Raw genomic sequence first — 21,772 nt, forward strand, 5'->3', positions numbered from 1 at the left:
AAGGTACAGGTGCCCAAATCCAGAATAAAATAATACTAATAATAAACTTCTGGATAAATAAACCCGTATCATAAAGATGTTGTTCCCAAAGTACTTCCATTTACCCAGTTCTATATAAAACACTGGCACCCAGCACCACTCTACACCAAGTCTGTGGATACATTGCTCTGAAATTGTTGGTTTGTTTTTTGTTTGTTTGTTTGTTTTTCCTTCAAAATGCCAAAATGTTATAATCTGCTGGGGAGAAGACAGGTTACAACAAACCTCTTACTTAAAACGCAGCTTTGGAAACGTTTGGCTTTGAAAGTTCACTTTGACAACACTGAAAGTACTGCATTTGTTTGATTTTAGGTTTTATTTCAGTTACTAAATTAACCCTCTAGCCAGGGCTACAATGCCAAGTCCATTTAAGGTCTCCAAAATAACAGAACAAAGCGAACACCGGCTTCTACAATTCTTTTTTAAGGGGAAGGGCAGGCGGCGGGGGCCGCTGTCCCCTCAGCCCCACCGCCCCTTCCCGCCCCCGGCCGCGCTGAGGCGACGGCAGCGGCCACTCCGCCAGCCATGGGCACTCGCCAGCCCCGCGGCATGCTGGGATTTGTAGGCGGCGGCCCGCGTTCGCCCGGCGGGGCATGGGGACCACGGACTACGAGTCCCAGTAGCACCCGCGGCCGGCGGACGGAGCGGGCGGGGCCGCCCCCCCCCTTCCCTCACTACACCCTGCCCGCGCCCCCGGCGCTCACCTTGGGCGCGGAGGGGAGGCGGCGGCGGCGGCGGCGGGAGGCTGGGGCACGGCCGGAGGGAGGCAGCGGCTGGAGGTGAGCGGAGGGCGGCTGGGCTCATTTGTGGGGGCTGGCTGGGCCTCCTGAGGGAGGAAAGGGGTCCCTCGTGAAAGAGGGGGCCGTCCTGAGGGGGTGGTGTCCCATCCTGAAAGAGAGGTCCCCTTCCTGAGTGGGTGTCCCCTCCTGAGGGGGGTCTCTTCTGAGGGTGTCCCCTCACGGGAGGGGTCTCTATCCTGAGAGGGGTGTCCCTCCTGAGGGGACATCCCTCCTGAGGGGATGTCCCCTGAGCAGGAGAGGGTTGAGAGATCAGTCGTTTCCTCATCTAACGCTTTCAGCCCTCCGGTGCTGGGCTGCGGGCTGTTGGGGTTAGAGCAGCCGCCTCAGTCACGTACCAAGCAGAAATAATAACTGCTTCCCTCTCCGCTAGCTTCAATCCGAAGGTCTTCCAGACCTTTTAAAAATAAATAAATAAATAAAATAACGGGATTGAGCTGTGCTTTTTGCAGTGTTCTGCCAAGGGACAGCACTGAGCCTCCCCCCGGGTCAGTGTTCTTCGCCTTACGGTCTGTGAGCTGAGGGAACGTCCCGAACTCCATAGAAGGGCTCAGTGAAAGCGACTGGAACCACCAGCCAAGAAAGTAAGTAGGCTTAAACGTGTTGTGCTGGTGTATGAGCTGCTTTTCTACAAAACTTCGGCGTCTGAGCGTTGAAAGAGGGCTGAAAGCTGCCTTCAGGATGCTCTGAAATGTCAGATATCCACATGGCTGTTGCAGCTGGCATCCAGAGATATGCCATCAGTAATAATAATCATTAAAAACCTAGCAATTGCTGCCTTTACTTTGTGATGACTGAGCAGAAAGTACATTCATATCTATTCCAGTTGCTCAGCATTAGTTTGGATGGGGAAGATTGACAAGTCTGAATTAGCTTCTGGCCACTGGCTTTTTTTTCTCCAAAGTTTTCGCAAAAGGAAACCAAAATTTCCAGAGAGAGTTTCAAAGCTTTTTCTCCTAAATGTGCAATACAATGTATTCTAGGTAATAGGCATCTTTACTTACGAAAGTTCCCTAACATAAATCATATGCTACTTCATTAGCTGCTGTAGAAATGGTACAATTAATCCCTTTACCTGTACAGCTTCAGACAGCAAGCACGTGTGAGTCACTTGCAACAAATTAACTCTGTGGAGATCAACTCTAGCATTGGCCTTCCTGTTTTGAAATAGTTGGTTTATGGCAATTCCAAGTATTTCTGGGACATGTGATAGATATTCCAGTACTGATTTTAGCAAGAGTTTCTGAACTAAGCTATTTTACTGATTGTCTTGCAATGCATTGCCAAACATCTCTGAAATGGAGTAGTAAGCACTACTTAGCATTGGTTACTCTAGTTGTTACTGAGCTAGGGATCACAGCCCTCAGTGAAGCAGTAGCAGCTCTAAGTCATGCTGTAAACTTGACAGGCTGCAACCAGAATAATTTGGGGAAGTACTGAGGCACAAACTGTGTCTGGTTTATCTAATAGGCAGCTGTTAAGGCTTAAGATGTCATTGTCGCCATGTCCCCGGTTTGAATGCAGTGCAACTGAAGCATTTATGTTATAGTAACTTTCCTAGCAACTTTGTAGCATCAGAACTTTAGCTGGATAACAGAAAGACAGTGGACCTCAAAGAATAAGAAAATGACAATGACACTCTATCTGTGCCTGTCTAGGAGATGTCGATTTGATGATTAAATCGGAGTATACAAAATTCCTAGGGATAGCATTTGTTATTTCAGCTGCCTCTTCTTCCTCCAGAGTAACATTGTCACACAGGGAGAAAGCTGTAAGGTCTTTTGTGCTAATCTACTAATTATGCTATCTTCTCTCCAGCATGGAAACAGGTTGCTTCACTTTATTACTCAAGATTGAGTAGCTGTCATGAGTTCCCTCATTTCTTCCTACCAGTCACGCTTTTTCCAATAGCACAGGGGTTTTCTGGAGTGTCATGAGTTTCCCTGTGACCAGCTTTCACTTCCTTCTGAACCTGATGAACTGATAGACTTTTCCATAAGAACTGTTCTTCTAAAGCCTGTGTTTTGCTGTCTGGTGGCTTAGTAGATCGGTAACTTTTAATACAAGAAGTCTACGCTGAAGCTAAACTTCTCATGCTCAAATCAAACTATTATTTCCAGTTTAGAGAATTAAATGACTTCTTTATCCTGATGTTTCCTTCTCTAGACCTGTTAAGCAGTATAATGTCCTGCTAGATCAGTTACATTGATAAGATCTTGATTTTTATTAAGGATCACAAAAGTCTGTGTATGAATAACTGGCCTCTGTGGGAACCTGGGCTACTTTTCCTAAAGATTTGCATTAATGGTTTCTTTTGGTTTGTGCTGTAGCAGGCCAGGAGGACCTTTCATGTGACAAACAATAGCATGATTACCATTTTGGGAGGTTTTTGACAATGACTGGGTATTTTCAGGGCCTGGGTGGAGTCTCTGTTTCTTCAGCCTTCACTGAAGATTTCTTACCAGTTTTGCACAGGTGGTGGATCAAGTTTTGCTGCTCTGCTTTACCTTCTGCCTACCTTTGTGTATGTCCAATTTTGTTTGGGTTCTTTGTGGTGGTGGTGTTTTGTTGTTGTTGTTTTTCAGCTAATTAATATATAAATTAATAGTCTAAAACCTGAGATTCTGACACCTAGACTGGGCTAGAGCTAATGTCAGATTGTTCATTTTATGCAAATCAGGGTCTGAGACAGGGCTGTGGCTTTTGAGAGCTTCTCATATAATCTCTCATAACTAAAGTGTGAGCAGAACTTTGCAATCAGATTAAGGTTAAGCTGGCTAGACATTGCAAAATTTGAATTTTGGGCAGCTGGTATTCGTGGAGCAGAATTCAAAACATAATATACCACACAGGAGGAAACTGGCGTCACTACTCCAAGGTGCCTGCTGGGAAACGCTGCCCGCTCCTGTTGTGGCAGGAGCTCTGCTGAGCTCAGGCATGTCTGAAGAGTCATGTCTGGACCAAAACCACAGGTGTTTTTCATAGATGCTGGCATCTGTAATGCTGCCTTTAAATGCTTAAGTTTTGCTGCTGCCATACCTTTATGGCACGGCGTGGTTGAAGTTCTTTTCCAGAGAAAGGAAAACCTGAGTTCAGTTACCCCTTCAGCACATTGGGGTTTAACCGTGCCTCGCCCATTTACTAGAACAGTGCCTACTACACGGTTTTGACTACAACGCTGTTTTATAAGCCCTCCTCATTTCTTTCAGTTTTAATATTTCTTTATCTTCTGCCTCTGGTCCATTTCAAAGTTCAGCTTGGAATTCTGCACTGTACATCTTGTCTGGTTGCTTTCGGTTCTGTAGTGTGTTTCTGTGTTTTCTTTTCCAGTTTCTTGTTTAAAATTGATGCTCATGATCTTTTCCAATATGGCATTGCAGTGCTGCAGATCCTGCTGTACTTGTGGCCACACAGCTGACCCGAGCCTTTTGTATGTGCATTTCTGAGGAAAGGAAGTTCTTGCAAGAAGTGGTCAGAGCAGAAAAATAACTCAGAAGAATTTTTCATTTCATTTGATGATCATCAGCCCAGGCAGCCTTATTGCTCTTTCAATTCTTTGGTGATTTCACCCTGTTTGTGTTTGCTGTTGGAAGAACCTGTTTGTGCTAGGGGTCAGTTGGAGAACTCTTCTTTGTCCCTACAGTCCCATTTAAAGTAAGCTTTACTTATATCTGTATGAATCTGGTATAGATGAGGTTTTGGTAGGTGGTCTCCTAGCTTTGCTGCTTGCTTGAGTGATGGGCACCACTACTCCCTTAAAGCTCTCCTCAGAACATACTTATCTTCAGTTCTACCAAATAAATGGCACCGATTTACGAAGACCTCACCAACACAGCTGAAAATCTGGTGCTTGAGTGGCCTTGTTGAGTTAAAGTACAACTGTGAGGGCATGAGCCTGGCAGGCTGTTTCATCAGTCCTGTACTCTTTACTGTAAACATTCAACATAGGAAAGTGTTCAGTGCAAACCAATAACTGGAGCCCGTCCAAAGCAGTTTCGGGATGTTGTCCTTGGTAATTGCACTGCTGGGATTGTGGAGCTGTTTCTTTAGCTGGGTAAAGATGAGCTTTTAGCTTGTGGTTTTAGCTTGTGTAGCAAAGAGCAGGCACAGAGCTGTCACCGTGGGGTTGAGGAAGCAGACTGTGATGTAGAGGGGGAGGACTCATTAGGTGGCTCCTTCGCTGAGGGAAGTGCATCATGTAACTACTCCCTTTGGCACACTTACTGAGTGGCAGCTGGCATTTAAGCTCCCAAGGAGTGCTGGACACACTTCTCTTACTGGGATTTATCTTATCAGCCACAGAAGAAAAGCGAAGGCATACGGTGAGCGCAAATAAAGGAGCGGGTTGGTGTTTAACCTGAGAAGCTTCTGTACAGGTTCATGTCGCTTACTGTGAATTTTAAATATTTCATGGAAAAGCAGTACTGGCCACCGCACGCTTGTGGCCTTCCTGCATAACCTTGGCGTCAAGATGTCGAAGAAAGTCATTTCCACTGGCTGGCAATCACCTTCAGAGCGTGAGGCAACACCCTTAAGTACATAGGAGACAGGAAGACGCTATCGCCTGGATAACCTAATCTTAGCCAAGCAGCAGTTGCATAAACACGGGCAGGGTATGTCACAGGTCAGGTCCTACTCACTGCTTTTCTAGGATTTAATTTGATACCTGTTGTACAAAAGACATAACCAGAAAATGTTTGCTATAAAGTAACTGCCAAAGAGCTGTTTCTTCTAAACACAGATCCTCACATGGGTAGAGAAGTTGAACTTCTCTCTCAAAACTAGCAAGAAAAGATCTGCAGCTTGATTAAAGAGTTATTACTGCTTCCTCAGAGAATACCTGCCCTACATGAAGCTCTTTGTTGGCTTTTTCAGAAACAAGAATCCTTCAGGAATTTCTTCAGGTGTGATAATCGTTGTACCCTGTCCTGCAAAGGGGCAAATCCTTTCTGAAACAATTAAGAGGTTACCTAGATGATCCTTGGAGAGACTTTAAAACCTCTCATTAGTTAAGTAAAATAGTTACTTCATGCCTTGTTTTCAGCAGCGAAACTGGGATATAAATTTATAATTCTGTTCTAAATCCCCTCTTCCCTCCTCCCACCCTGGTCATTTCTTCCTGTTAACGTTCTGTGGCTCGGTATCCTTCAGCTTCCCTATGGCTTCAGAGGTTCACGCTATAAATACAATCACTGAAATTAATCTGGTTATAAATAACAACCTTCTGCCTTTTTGTGTGTGTGTATTTTTAGCCTGATGCAGCCAGTTGAGAGGCTGGTGGTGTGTGTAAACAGGGCTGAGGAAGCAATCTGTGATGCAGACTGGGAGGGCTCAGTAGGTGGCTTCTCCATTGAAGGTGGTGTACCATGTAACTCCTCCTGCACAGTCGGACACTTGTTTGCTGGCTGCTTGTTCCACTTTGCTGGGAAAAGATGGATAAAGGGTGCCACGAACACTTCTAACGTTCAGCTGGAGGTCATTAGTGCACTGCTGTTACATGGACCATCGAAGTGATTCTGGGTTAGCTTGGTGTGTGTGCTTGATCGTGATTCTTGTTCTCTCCTCTGATCATTCTGATGGCTAGAATGAAGACTGCTCTAATAAAGTTTTTGGCTATGAATTTCCCCTGAGAAAATGAACCTAGCTAATGATTACCTGGCCCTGAGCTCCATGAAGGGCTGTGCATCCTTATCAGTTGGCTTAAATGCAACACAGCAGTCATTGGCCACAATACCGTTCTGATTAACTTATCTGATTCCACTGTCTCTAGCTACTGCTTCTGGAGATCAGACAGAATATTCTGAGGGGGTGGGTATGGCAGATTCAGGCCATTCATGACCTTTGCAAGGACAGCAAAGCCACAAGAAGTACAAATAAGGATGATCATATTTCTGTGGGTTCTCATGGACATCAAAGTGTCTGCACTGGAAACAGAAGCCATCTCTTATCTGCATCTGACTGGCAGGGAGACTGGTGTTTGCTGCTCAAAGTGCTTCAGGTGTTTGTCTTATGTGAAACTGATTAAACAGCTCAATCAGTGTAACAGGTTACCAAAACATTATCTTGTTGAAAACAAACAAAAGATTGCTATTTGATAAGAGAGAACATTAGATACTCTAATAAATTCATTAGTCCATGGAATAAATCATTAGAAGCTGAAGTGTTTTTTGTCAAGGACCATGATGTATGAAATACCCCTTATGCCTAAGGGGTAAGTTACGTAATTTTTTTAAAGGTCTGATTTGTTACCATGTTCTGAAACAAGGATCTCTGTGCTTCATGTGTTGTTATGCTCTTTTCAGCGGCTAAATGAGCAGTTCGATAGAGGAAATGTCATGCTCAATCAGCCTGAGGAAGGTGAGGCTGCTGCTGCTCCACATCCCCAGATCCAACCAGTAGCAAGGCTCAAGATGTGTTCCCAGCAGGTACACAGAGCAAACGTACACTGCATATTTCTGTATATATTTGGCCAGCCACACAGATTAGACAGCACCAACATGTTCTCATCCTTCTGCCTTTCTGGCACGGAGATCCACAGCAAGAACATGCATAAAGACTTACACATATGTATGTAGGAGGTGGATCCCTCTGGCAGCTGGGCTCAGACACACAGGGTCCAGTAACTAGCTCCTGCATCCCGGTGTCTCCACTTGCTGGCAGCTGGACCCCAAAGTCCCCCCCAGTTGCTGCACATGCACACACATGGCTGGCCTGGACTTTCCAGCTCCTGATAGCTGCCTGCCCTCCATGCTCTTGCCCCTAGAGATACGCAGGTGCTCCCACACCCAGAGCTGGCTGCAATGCCCCTGGCCCCATCGCTGGTCCCCGTCTGCTGCTCTGAGTGTGTGGAGATGGGCTGATGGCTCCTGCTGTGGACCTGGGAGTAGCGTAATGGGGTTATTAGGGCTCCCACTCCTTCCTGTGTATCTCTGAGGAGCTTTTATCACGTGCCTGGTACAGTTTATGTAGCCATCTTGACTTTTTATGTGGAGTAGAGTGGAAATTTTGTCTGTCTAAAGGCTGAATGGGGATTCACAATCCTGATTTTTTTTTTTTTTAACGTTTCACCAGAAAGTCTTCCAGAGTGCATTTTTTACCTTACAACCTACACAATGAAAATTCTATTCAGTTCACAAGTTGTTTCTTAATGTGTGAAGCTTTATAAGAGGGCTACAGTTATAAGCCATCTATTCACTAGTGGACTTAGTGGAAGTAGCGAAGGAGAAAGAAGGATGATAAGCATGGAAAGTCCATGATAAGTCCATGGAAAGAGTTCATTCCTTATGACCCCACCCAATCATTTTACATCTGCGTTGTGAGAAGTACTAAATGTGAGAAGTTGTGGTTCTTAAAATTGCCTCAGTTTTGTGCCTAGCCTCTTCAGACACTAGGAGCAGACCTTGTAATAGCTCTGTTTCTCAGTGTATGTTTGGTGGAACATATCTCATGTAGTGTGAGTGTATGTTTCCACCAGCCTTTCAGCTGATGGCAGTCCACTATTATTTGTAAACTTAAAAGTACTTAAATATTCATTAGACTTTGCAGTTCATGATCAAACTCGGAGTTCCCCAGCACAGATGCATTCCTCTAGCACAATGCTGTATTAGTACTTTCCGCCCACGCTTTGCCAAAGCAACTCTGTGCTTAGCTGCAAGAAGGAAGGCTTTCTGCTCTTTCAAAACAGGCAGGTCATTATTCTTCATGTCTCCAAATCAGCGTAGATGGCTTGACAACACTGCTTTATCATCTAAGATTGGGAAGAGAAAGTGCTTAATTACTAATGATGGTGTTATAAAGTGATGTTTGCTTCACTTTTTTTTTTTCCTTTAACACCTTCAGTTTGATAGTAGCAGTAAAGACAAGAACGGGTCATTATCAGTCAGATAAAGAGTTGGCAACTCTTAAGTCTTTTACATGCACCTTTTAAGTACTTTAGCTCAAGTTTTATCTGGCTGATAAGATTAATGGCAGTGTTTCTTAATAGAGTATTAATTTTCTCCTTGCTGTGAAGTTCAAAGGTTGTCCCAGAGCAGTATTCCACTGTTAATTGGGCCTCACAAACACCCAAAGATCTGCTTTCTCTTCCCTTGTTGAAGGTCTGGGAGTTTCAGAAATCATAGTGTTAAGCTGTGTCCTCGTGGGAATGACAGTAGCTATTTTTGCTCTTCCTTGAGCATGTTGGGAGTGAAGGACAAGGCTGAATTTCCAAACCCTCGATATCTATTGGCAAACTGTCATATTGGTAGCCAGGAACCAGTTGGAGAGACACTGAAACCAATCACGAAATGCCACTCTCTCTCTCTCTCTCTGTGCTTCTCTGTGAACAATGTGTATTGTCTGTTGTAAACACAAGTGTCTCGATCCGTCTTGTTTTGTGTCCGCTTTTGGAGAAAAAAAAAAAAAGGGAAAAAATAGTGGATGGTATTAAAGACTTATCTTTTTTATGTTGTCCACAGCTTGGTATTCAAAATAGTCATCAGAGAACATGGTTATTTAGGGCTGTTAAGCTGTAGCTGTGGTGTCGATTTACAATCCCTTTTAATGAGATGTTATTTGCCATTATTTGTTGCATTTGTCACATTTGTCTTCTGGTATCCACCATGAACCATAGCTAAACACAAGACCCTATATTGCATTGTCCTACCTCAGGTTAACATTCATGTTAGGCAGTACTCATGATTCAGTGCAGCACAGCTCCCTAGTTCAAGCCAAATCAGAAATGCTCAATCTACAGTTAACAAACTTCTGGACTAGGGGATGGTGAAACCTAGGTTATGACCCTGGCAGTATTTCAGACTAACACTTGCTATCATCTGGGTAGCTGATTCAGAGCTGAGCGCAGTTCAGCTAGTCAATTACATCTGGATCATTTATTTTACTGTGGCAAACAGAAGCCCTGGGAAGGACTGGAGATGTGTTGTTCTGAACATGCTGGTAGTATCTGGAGCAGTGTTGACACGTACCTAGAAACGAGGAAGGAAATGAAGATCTGAAGTTCTATTCATAGCTAGATTTACACTACAAACTTGCCTGGCTTCTCCAAATATTAACCAATCTATTTGAAGCTGAGCAAACTCGAACATGGAAGATATGTAACCTGATTAGGACCTCAGTTGTTTGGAGTTAGCAGGGGATTGTTTTGTATTGCTGGCTTTTCTGGAGCAGGAAGAAGGGGTGCATGCTTTTCACACCTTGGCTAGAAAGGTTTTGATATTATAATCTTGTTTTATTGGAACAGCTCAGTGAAAACCAAGCCTCTGGGCTGATATTGTTTGTTATCCCTACTTACGTGCCTTTTGCATGTGGTTGTAGTTCTGGTTTGTTCTGATATCTTTGGGTGGGTTTTCTATTTAAGACAGATTAAAATTGCTTCTCAGTTTGTAAATGAGAGTGTTCAGCACTCTGGACCCAGCTCTCTACACATATCTCACTAGTACTGAGCCAAGGGAAGAACTGCCTCGCAGGCTGCTGGTGACACTGTGTAATTCAGCCTAGGGTGCTGCTGGCCAGGAGGACACGTTGCTGCTTTATGTTTGAATTTGTGTCCACCAGTAGCCCCAGTTCTTTATGTGCTTTCTAGATGACTAAATATTAAATCCCCTGCATTTACTGGTGCATGCGGCCGTTTCTCCTAGACTTTGCGCTGCCCTTTGTTGAACTTCGCAGGGTTCCTGTCTGCCCATTTCTCCAGCCCATCAAGGTCCTTCTGAATGAAGCTGTCTGGTGTGTCAGCCACTCTTTTCAGTTTGAGATTGTTTTTAAACTTGTCTTTAAACTCTTCTGTATGTCCCATCTGTGTAAATGTTCCTATACCTGATCCTTTTCACTGGGTGTAAGTTTTCCTTGCTCCAAATGTTCCCACTGGTCTTGGGCTGGGATTGCTGAAGATGATCTTACCAATAAAGAGTGAGACACAGCTAATCTTTCTCCATGTCCTTTGTCACCAGATCCTATGTCTTTTTCTATACAGTGCCCACATTTTCTGTAGTCTTCCTCTAGCTGCTTATATATCTGTAGAAGCTCTTTTTGTTCCCATTCATTGCCTCCAGATTGAACTCAAGGCAGAATTTGGCTTTCCCTGAATGCTTGAACAGTGCCTCTATATTCTTCCTGGGTCATCTGTCCTTGTTGCCACATTTCATATGCTTACTTTTCGTCTACAAATTCTGTCAGGAGCTCCTCATTCATCTACACAGGCCTTCTTTCTACTCTTGCTTGAATTCCTGTTCATTGGGATAGAAAGTTCTTGAGTTTGGAGAAAGTGATCCTTGAAAATTTTCCAGTCCTCCAGGACTCTTTTTCTCTCTGTGGGTGTGCAGAGGCCTAGGACTGTGTGTCTGGTTTGTCACAATTCTGAACTCCTCCATCTCATGCTGCCTGCAGCCAAGGCTTCCCCTGAGCTTCGTGTTCCTGACCAATTCTTCCTTTTTTGTAAGTATCAGCACATCCCCTCGTCAACTTCTCCATCACCTGTGTCAGGAAGCTACATCCAGCTACATCCTGCATCGCAGAAAGCTTCTGAAATGCCTGTGGTCTGCTGGGTTGCCCTTCCAGCAAGCGTTAGAGTGGTTAAAATTTCAGTTACATTAGGATTCATGTGTATCTTCCTGTCTGGAACAGAGCAAGATGTGAAGTGGGAGGTGGTGTTTGTGGGTAGGTAGGCTTTGATGCAGAAAGAAAGCACTACAGATTTTAGCAGCCAAACATACATCCTAGTATGGAAGGTGTTGCTTGCACTATGAAATGGGATACATATAATAATATGGGGGTGAGAGGGGGGAAAAAAAAAAGAGGCAGGACTAGTCAGAGGGGAGTTGCAGAGTTGCGGGTAGGATGATTCTGTTCCAATGTTGACCAGATCAAAATCTACAGAGAGGGGAAAAATGTAATCTAGTAGTGCTGAGAGTTACAATCTGCTAATCAATAACATGAGAAAATAATTCACAAAGTGTCATGCAGGCTTCTTAGTAACTTGAAACTCTGGAAAGATGGAAAAGAAGCTTAAAATTCTTTAATTAGTACAAAGCTCACAAGTTCTGATAATGCCTTTGATGTGCTACTGTTTTAGATAGCTTATGTCATCTATAATATCTGAAGTAAATCTTGAATGTGGTATAAAGAAGAGTTACAGTTTCGGTAAAAATATCCTTTTGTGACTGTCTATGGAAAATCTTGCTTACAAATTAACGAGAACTGAAGAGATGCTAGGCTCTCTTCTAGAAGTCAAAGAACAGGGAGCCCTGGGTGGAAAATTCCAGCACCTTTGTCAGACTGAAGGCTTAGGGAGCAATATTGATATTTTGCTGCCGGGCAGCCTGTATTTGCTGAATCAGAGCATTGGACCAATCATGGTTAGCTCCGTCTGAGTGTTTAGGTGGTTACTTGTTTAATTTCTGTGTGGTAACCCCCTTCTGGGAAAGTATTGATGTACAGTAAAAAAAACTAAACACCTCCAAGATAACTCTTGGTTCAAGGCAAACACATGCTTAAGTGCCTCACTGGACTTGAGCCCGAAGAATTTTGGCCATTTCCCACTATTTCAAGAGATGAAGCTGAAAGTAACATCTTTATCCAGATGAGAATAATTATGGCAAGATTCAGATTAAAACGCATGTATTTTCTCCTTATTAATTAATTTCCAGCATGGCAAAAACATCTCAGAGTATACTTACTTCCTGCTTTTCCCCTGAAAAAAACACTGTGTCAGTCTGAGTCAGACTCTTCCCAGCAAGAATCAAGAGAGGGGATGAAGTAAGTAGGAAAGGAAAGTGGTGTCTTAGGGCACAGATGAGTTCTCTACAGTTTTTCTCTACCCAGAACTACAAAACCCCCAGAAAAGAGCAAGGTGTGCTGTAGAAACTGAATCTTACAGTGTCGTAATTCATCGCAGCACCCACAGTGATCACTGCTTTCCCTTCTTGGCTTCTGGGTTACAGGGATTTAACTGAAATCTGCCCTTTACTTTTAAAGCCAATTTGGAAAATTTGTGGTAAGCTTCACTGTAGTCCTGTGCACTCACTTTCTGTCATCAAAGGTAGTGCTAGCCAGCATTTCTACTTAATGATGTAGTGGTCCTGTCATTTTGCTTCTATAAATATGGGGCAACAAACGATCAGAGATACGGCCCTGGAGAGAAGACGGGTCCTGGAGAGCTCTGAATTATAGCTCAGAGTTCAGATTTTGTATAATTAGGATTCAGAGTTATGTTTCTTGCCCTCCATTTGTACAAGCAGCCATCACAGGGCAAACTATTTAACAGGGCATCAACTGGACATGGTAGGGTGTTTTTGGCAGTGAGTCAGACAGACCAATAGATGCTTTCTGACTACTTTTAAAATGATATACATCTCCTGACTCCCAGTTTAGTGGGTGTGAGACAGAACAGCAGTAAGTGGCACATGCATTGAAATAACAGTTCTTTAAAGTAGGCAATTGTACATCCTTGAGACACTTGCTGTTTGGAAAAAGAAGCCTCAGAAACAGGGAAGAGAAGGCAGGTGAATAGATGCAATCACGAAGGAAGCAACTGGTTACCTGGAAAAAAAGAAGTGGCTTTCTTATTGGTAAAGTTGGAGTTCTGCCTTTTAGAGATGGATGTGGCAGTTTGTGAGTAAGCAGGAAGTAACTCAGCAATAAAGCAATCTCCCTTCAATGCTGGCGTTTCCTTTAGAAACAGGAGGGAATGAGCAGATAAGCACGAATATAACCTTCCATTTTTGTGTTTCTGCAATTATTTACAAAGTAATTAATGCAAAAGCTTTCTTTACCTAAGAGAAGCACAAACATAATGGCTTGCATACAGTAAAGATCATGAGTGTAATTTATTTACTTACCGTTACAGACCATCTAATCTGTGCTTTTAGACATCGTTCACAGATCTGATACCTGGCTTGTCAAAGTACACTCCGAAAGGAAATGTCAAAAAAGAGGTTCAAAAACTGACGTTCAGCAACCAAACTCTTTTTGTCTACTACCAGGTTGTTCTGCGGATACTGTAGAGCTCTTCTTCCTTGGCTCCGGCTCAGTGAGATCAGCTATGGAACACACTCAGGAACACGGAGCATGTCTTGAGCAAACCCAGAAGTACTGTGTGGAGAGACCAATATATAACCAAGAGATCTTGCAAGGACAGCTGCACAGGCGGGACCGAACACCTCAGACTTTAAGGCAGAAGATTGCACACTCTTGTCGGTAGGGTTTTGTGTCTTATGTTTGTTTTATTGGTTAGAGCCATTCTGGTTCTAAATTTATCCATGTACATAGCTGGACGTTTCTTCAAAGAAACCTATAAGATAAAAACCCTACTTTGATTTTCAGCAAGACCATGATGAAGTTGTGTTATGTGTTTTTATAGGGTAATCTGTAACTAAATTAAAAATGGTTGGGTAAATTAGTTCATTAGTTCATGCCTTCGTTAAATTGAAAAGGAAAATATGCAGCATGGGAATGCAAAGTATTAGTCAAATCATGTGATATGTGAATTCATAAGAGCCAGGAAAATATCTGGCCTTTTTACATGGAAATTCTTATGGCCAAATTAAGCCTGCTGTAATGGTTGGCAACCCTGCCCAGAGCTGGGGGGTTGAAACTAGATGTTCTTTAAGGTCCTTTTCAACCCAGGCCATTCTCTGATTCTATAATTCTATGAAATTTGTGCTTCACATGAGCATTTCACAGAAGAAGAAAGGAAGTGCATGACAGCTGTGTAGAAGTCCTTATTATTAGCCTAGTAAGGACTTAATAGAGGTACTCCGTAGCTTTTAACTAACTGCCTTGGAACTTAAGTATCATCTGGTTAGACACAAAATCTCTTTAACTGTGAAACTCTTGCTCTGTAGTGCCAGAGCAGAATGGAGAGAAACTTCTTCTGGTTATTTTTCATTGGCTTTATACTTACCAGAGCTTCATTTGCAGAGTTCACACAGTTGTTTGCCAGAACCTTGTTCTGCAAGACAACAAATGATTTCTGCCTATGTGTCTGTTGAATATTCCTGTTCCCATGGTTTGACATTAAGAGATTTGCTTTGGTTAATGGAATGACCATTCTAATGGTCATGGCACCTAATTCCACCTCAAAAGAACGTATGTGTCTCAAATTAAAAATACATGGAACAAAATCCTCCTGAGCTGTGACTTCCTGCAATTCAGTCTGTTGAAACATAAAGTGAGGGTGACCAGTTCCTCTCTCACTTGTAGCAGTAAGCTTCTTCACTACGTCATTTAGTTCCATGAGTATTTGGAAATATTAACGAATCTCTGCGGTTCTCTTGCAGTTCCCCTACTCAGAGAAGCATTTGTATACTCCCAGTGTTATGTTTTTGCCCAAGGTTAGACTTTCTTACCACAGTGAAATCAATGCATGATGTATGACAGTGCTGAACAGAGATATGTATTTCTTGGCCCTGTTCATTTGTCATGAGTCAGGGTTTCAAAAGGTTAATAACTCTGCTAAAAGACACAGGGAGCAGTGTTGCTGACTTCAGTGCATTTTTTTCCAGGGTAAAGGAGGGTTATGTTCTCAAATAGCTTTAAAATTAGCCTGTCAGTATGTGACAGTAAAAAGCATTAGTGAAATAGTAGTAAAAAAAAAAGTGTTAAAATGTCAAAAGTTATAAATAAAATGCATAAAGCATGGAGGCAGTAAATAAAAATAGGAAGAAGCACAGTAAAGTATTTTGAGACATATGAGGGAAAAACACTGTCTGAAAGGAAGTTATCCTTGGGATTGTTACTAGAGAAATCATCTCAGCCACAAGTACTGGGTGACTGTCCAGTTGCGCACGGACTTGAAGTGGAACTTCCCTCTGAAGTTCAGCCTCACAAGACTGTGGTTCTCTTCTCCAGGGCCATAAGGTTCTGTGATTCTCTTCTCCAGAGCAGCAGCCAACGTGATAAAGGACTGACCTAATTGGAGTCATAGTTGTTTGTGCTTAACCTTTGTGCAGAAGCCACTGTAATCAGGGATCTGAGTCTGCATTTCACGGAGCTGTTGTCCTGCATAGGGATGAAACACTTTTTTTTTTTTTTTTTTTTTTTACCTACTAGTGCCTAACTTTTTCTTTCTGCTTTGTCTTTTTTAGTTGTTCTTCCAAGAAAGCCAAGTCTCACCTTTACAGTTTCTTACCAATTTTAAAATGGCTTCCCAGTTACCCAGTGAAGGAATACTTATTAGGAGACATTATCTCAGGTATAAGCACTGGAGTTATGCAGCTTCCTCAAGGTCGGTATCTCTCTGGATTTATTCATCATCTTTGATTTTCTGCGTATATTTTTATGGTAGTGGTTGGCTTCCTGAACACGTGTTCATGAAAATAGTATGGGCCTTTCAGGTGTTTGTGGAGGCCAGTACAGCATTCTGCAGACTAGCCCATAATGAACATTCCCTCAAATTTAAAGTCAGTGATACGCAGTGAACTCTCTGAAAGAAGCTTACCTTTAAGATTGATACCCACCGTTCTTAATGACAGAACAACTTTTCAGTTTAAATGCATGTTTGCTTAGTGCTCCTAATTATCTTCTGATCTCATTGGGAAAATTGTTGCAAATTCCCTGCAGAGGGAAGCAGTGTCTAACAGAGATAACAGACCTAGTATTTCAGCAGTAGTTCTGGCAGGATGCTCCTCAGGGGAGCAACTATTGCAGAGGAACCAAACTGAAATCAGTCAGAAGAATGCTCAAGAAACCAGAGACTGATCCCTCTTTTTATTTTAAGGATAGAAGCCACAGGTTTAAGCTGTAACATAGTGGTGGGCAACTATTTGCATGGTGGAAATAAATCAAGAGTAGCTTGTGTAACAACAGTGCAAACCTGTGGAATTTCTATGAATTTAGTTGGAAGCTTTACACCCCATGGAGCCAGGCTCTGAAGCAGCATCAGACTCTCTAGAAGATGAAGAGAAAACGTGTTTTCACTGCTCTGTTCAGTTCTTGGTGACTGGATTGAAGCCTTTTATTTAGCCTGACACTTTACTGTCAGCAATTTCAGAACTGTTACGGCATTGAAAAGTGACAGCATTTTTATTGCAGTGCTGTTATGGGGTGCCAGCATTTCTCTGGGAATGGCAGCTTCATGACAACTGCTGCAGTCCCAGTAGGTTTCCCCAGGAGGTCTTGGATTGGAAAGAATCCTTGGTTTTGTACAGAGCCCAGTCCCACTGGGATCCTCGTGCTGAGGGTAATTACATGTACATAAGTTTACTTGTGTTTTGGTTTATTTCATATTTCCACCTCATTCACTGCTTTTGAGGCTGAATCAGGCCTGAAGAATGAATCTATAAATCTGAGAAACCTAGGTTTTGATAGGGGGTGACCCATTAAAGGAATGGAGTATTCTAACAGTGCAATTGACCTTTTTATTTCTGCAGCTTCCCAGATTTATAATTCTTTTATAATTAAGAATATTTTTTTCCTTACACAAACATTAACATCAATTTAACTTATCTTAAACTGGTAAGTTATGTGGTTAACTGTTAGATAAATCTGTGGTGCACTGGGCACAAACATCACCGGTTGTATACCAAGACACAGTTTACATGACGGCCAGATAAGGGCACTCAAAGTGGTTAGGAGTGAACTTTATACTTAATTTTGTGACTTTGTTTTAAATTAAACATTATTCTTCCCTCCGGTGATTACAGACATACCCTTGAACTGTTTCTAATCCTTCCCTTTCTGAAAAGACATAAGCCGAACTTTTATTTTTCTGGAATGGATGTAATTATAGCAAGCTTGAGGTCAAAGAAGCCTGGGAATCATTCCAGAAGGAACTACAATTACCAGGGTGTTTGAGCAGTGAACTCCTGTCATGTCAATATCTCTTCCTTTCCTTGGCACTGAGAGCTTTAAAAAAATGCCAGTACAAATGAAAAGGAAAGGGACTAAAAGGGTACTCAAATCAGGAACTTCGCATTGACCCACCCTCCTGGACTGACACCACTAGCTTTCAGTTCTAGTCGCTTTTACTACTAAGTTCATCACAATATTAAAGGCCAGGGTGTTATGGTACAGGGTGTTCTGCTGGTGCTCTTGGCAGGAGATAGCCCCTGGGACAAAGGATGTATGTGGGATGACTTTCAGATGTGCTTGATCAAAAGAACATTGCTGCAAGTGAATAACAGCATCGCCAGTCCAGTCCTGTTAGGAATAGGAATTGTTGGTTAGGTTGGGTCTCAAACATTGTTTAGGAAGTGAGCAAGACCCCGTGAGCTATTGCACAGCACAAGAGCACTTGGATGACACAGAAGATCATTTCCTAGCTTGTACTTTCAGGATAAACCCAATGCTTTGACTCTCAATTGAAACATAACTTAACAGGGAGAAGTGTTTTAGAGTATCACTGGCTCTCCTTTGGGGGTGAATGTGGTGTTATAACCCAGCAGGGCAGCCAAGCTCCACCACAACTGCTCTGACTCCCCCTCCTCAAAGGGAAAGAGAAAGAAAATACAATAAAAAGGGCTCAAGGGTTGAAATAAGAACGGGGAGATCACTCAACAATATTGTCATGGCCAAAACCAGACTCAGCATAGGGAGTTTAGAGAAATTTATTGCCTGTTACTGACAAGCTAGAAAAATGAGAAACAAAGAAAACAAACAAAAACCATTTTCTCTCCCTTCACCCTCTTCCACCTTTTCCCCCCAGGTGGCACAGGGGAACAAGGAATGGGGGTTGAGGTCAGTCTGTAGTACTTCATCTCCACCACTCGGTCACTCTGCCTCAGCTGCATGTGGGGTCCCTCCCACGGGATGCCGTCCTTCCCAAACTGAGCCTGTGGGTGCTGCCCACAGGCAGCAGCTCTTCAAGAACTGCTCCCACACGGCTCTGTACCACAGGGTCCATCCCCCAGGAGCAAACTGCTCCAGCACGGGTCCCCCACGGGCAGCAGCTCCCCCCAGACCCCCTGCTCCTGCGTGGGCTCCTCTCCACGGGCTGCAGCTCCAGCCTGGGGCCTGCTCCTGCGGGGGCTCTCCATGGGCCGCAGCCTCCTCCAGGCCATATCCACCTGCTTCACCGGGGGCTCCTCCACAACTGCAGCTGCTCAGAATGGTTACCTTCTGTATCATGGGATGCACATGGTTTACCAGTGAGCCCAGTCCCATGACAAGCACCCGTTCAGTCCCATTGAGGGAGAGCACTGGGGGAGGTGTTCCTCAGAGCTCTTCTCCCACAGCTTCATCCCCATGCTTGTCAGCTCCACCAACAAAGGGGAATGGTGTGGATCCATTGCATGGGGCTTGGCATGTCTAAACAACAAAAAGGACTCAATGTACTGAATAGACCGGGAGAAATCCCAGGCTGTATAAGCTCAATGTCCTTACAGAGCACACGTAATGCTTCCCTGCTTGTTTTACACTTCAGAGCATGTTTTGTGGAACTGCAAACAGTTAGGTAATCCCACTTATTCTGGAATGATGGGGGAGAGAGGAAGAAAGTGCTCAATCACAGCTTGCCATGAAGGTCATGTCTGATTAAAAAGGAGGAGAAAAATCAAACGTGTCTGCTGGTTATGTTGTTTCAGGTTTGGGGCAGCGGGGAGTTTATTAATTTATTGACAGATCAGAACAAAAGTAATCAAAAGTGTTGGCGATTATTAAATGCTTCTAGGCAAAACAGTGAGTGCACAACTGGGCACATGCACATAAACACGCCCACGCACATCTGCAACACCTGTGATTTTAGACTTGTGGTTTCCTGAGGTAAACCTCTCAGGTTTCTAGGCGCTCTCCTGCATTATTATACGTATTTACGAGTATTTCCTGAAAGGCTTACCTTCTAAATCTGTGATGTATCACTAGTGTTAGTGTTAGGTTAGTTCAACCCTAGAAGGCTTAAATCCTTACAGTTCAAATGGTTTCTTACTCTTTGCCTAACATACGTATTTGTATCTGTTTTCTAGGTTTAGCCTACGCTTTGCTGGCAGCTGTTCCCCCAGTGTTCGGCCTTTATTCTTCATTTTATCCTGTCTTTCTGTATACTTTTTTTGGGACCTCCAAGCACATATCAATAGGTATGTCTATATAGACAATTGGAATTCTGTGTGCATGTCTAATAAAACATAAAAAATAAAGGTGGATAAATAGAAAGTGTGGCTGTTTTCCATAAAGTCACATTTAAGCGAATAAGAGGTGCATTGTTAAGGCTTGACGCATTTGTGGGTTTTACTGTTAATTTATCCATCCTACTTAGGAAAGAACAGAAGAGCATTTTTTTCAGGTTAGATCTAGAAATGTACACTGTGAACTCCTGAACTATAATTTCCTCTTTGTAGTCAACTCTCTGTGTGGCCACAAGTTTAATTTGCGTAACAGAAACTGAAATTAAAAAAGATGGTATTTACTTACCATAGTGGTCTGTATTCAACATCTAAGTAGCTTTAATGGTGCGGAGTACTGGAGCAGACATTGGGACTAAAAACTACAATATTCTTGAAGAAAACTATTATTAATTTAGTTCCACAGATCTATGCAGGTCTTTGTTAGGAAGCCTAGGACTGTTCCTAAAAAAATGCCAGTATTTTAATCAATTGTTTTCCTCTCCCTCCGATTCCAGGCACTTTTGCTGTGATTAGTATGATGGTTGGAGGGGTAGCTGTTAGACAAGTGCCTGATGAGGTGATTTCTGTGGGCTATAACTCAACGAACACTACGTATGCCTCCGAATATTACAGCGACAGGGATTTCAAGCGGGTGCAGGTGGCTGTGACTCTTGCATTTCTTTCAGGAATTATCCAGGTACGTGCTTGCAGTTGCAAGGGGCACTGGGTCCTAGTGGGTCCCCTTTCAATAGACACTTTAGCAGTGTGCAATGTAGAATGCAGGCTGCTTCTTGGCAGAAGTGGTTTGTGGGGTGATACCTTGGAGGCAAGTCTGTGTCAGGGCATCATGGCTTAGAGTGAAAAACAGGACTTCCCCTTTCATTTTTTTCCATCCTGTCAGAAAAACTCTACCCGATGTTCTCTGATATGTCCCTAAATGCATCCAAATACACATTTGCATGTATTCCACATGGCACCTGCCAGTGGAGTGGAAGATTTGGTGCATTGATGGCTGCTTACTGACCTGTAGCTCTGGAAGGGCCAGGTTCAGGTCTGCCTGATCTGGCTGGGCACTGGGGTAAGAAGATGTGTCCCATGGTCTGTCTGCTATGTAGTGATGATGTTCAGGCTACAGTAAGACTCACACTGTTACTATTTCTCTTCTTCATTAGTTGTGTTTAGGTCTCCTTCGATTTGGGTTTGTAGCCATCTATTTAACAGAGCCTCTGGTGCGAGGATTTACTACTGCTGCTGCAGTTCACGTCTTCACTTCTCAGTTAAAGTATCTCCTTGGAGTTAAGACTAACCGATACAGCGGACCCCTCTCAGTTGTGTATGTAAGTAGCTACCTTTACTAAATATGCAAATTCTACATTTTCTACATTTTCTACTGAATTTCTAATTTCTAATGATTATTTCATAATGATTTCTAATGATTATTTCTTAATATGCTGTTAGTTCACTAATCCAGAAAACAGAAATACTAACTGCTAAATAAATAGGAGGGAAAGTATACTTGCAAGACGTACTGCCAGGACCTTGATAATATCCTGACAGTTGATGTAATTTTCCATCTGTCTTTTTTCAAAGATATTTTTCTTCAATTTTTTTTTTCAGAGACCTCTCCAGAGGTCTTTTATATAATTTCTTAAAATGCAGTGAAAGAAGGAGTAATGGGTAGAGGAATCATGCCGTAGCAACTTGTGTGTTCTAAGAAGCTTCCTTTCCTAACACCCTTTTTAATAATGTTTTTCAACTGAACCATATTTGAAATAATGGCCAGTTCAGCAGTGTTGCAAGGTCATTGTTATTTCATCATATTACTATGGTAACCTCAATGATTATATCAGCAGCTTTATCGTTTTAGAATGGTTTATGCAGCTCTAAATAGATATGACTTGCCAA

At 42.9% G+C, this 21,772-nt stretch overlaps 1 protein-coding gene across 2 annotated transcripts in view; it reads left to right on the top strand.

Moving 5' to 3' along the window:
* Positions 1–752: 752 nt before the first annotated feature.
* SLC26A5 (solute carrier family 26 member 5) overlaps positions 753–21,772 on the top strand; it is a 34,200-nt gene continuing 13,180 nt past the window's right edge. The window contains exons 1-7 of one of the 2 annotated variants that reach the window (XM_084291113.1): positions 753–818; positions 1,289–1,420; positions 13,814–14,027; positions 15,917–16,056; positions 19,730–19,840; positions 20,383–20,564; positions 21,040–21,204. In XM_084291113.1, coding sequence (XP_084147239.1) covers positions 13,873–14,027; positions 15,917–16,056; positions 19,730–19,840; positions 20,383–20,564; positions 21,040–21,204 — 753 coding nt within the window. In that variant the 5' untranslated portion in view covers positions 753–818; positions 1,289–1,420; positions 13,814–13,872. Of the gene's footprint in view, positions 819–1,288; positions 1,421–7,203; positions 7,262–13,813; positions 14,028–15,916; positions 16,057–19,729; positions 19,841–20,382; positions 20,565–21,039; positions 21,205–21,772 lie in introns of those variants that run through there. The other variant, XM_084291114.1, reaches the window with a different exon arrangement.

Source organism: Netta rufina (genome assembly GCF_964035555.1).
Source record: "Netta rufina genome assembly, chromosome: 1".
Lineage (NCBI taxonomy): Eukaryota > Metazoa > Chordata > Aves > Anseriformes > Anatidae > Netta > Netta rufina.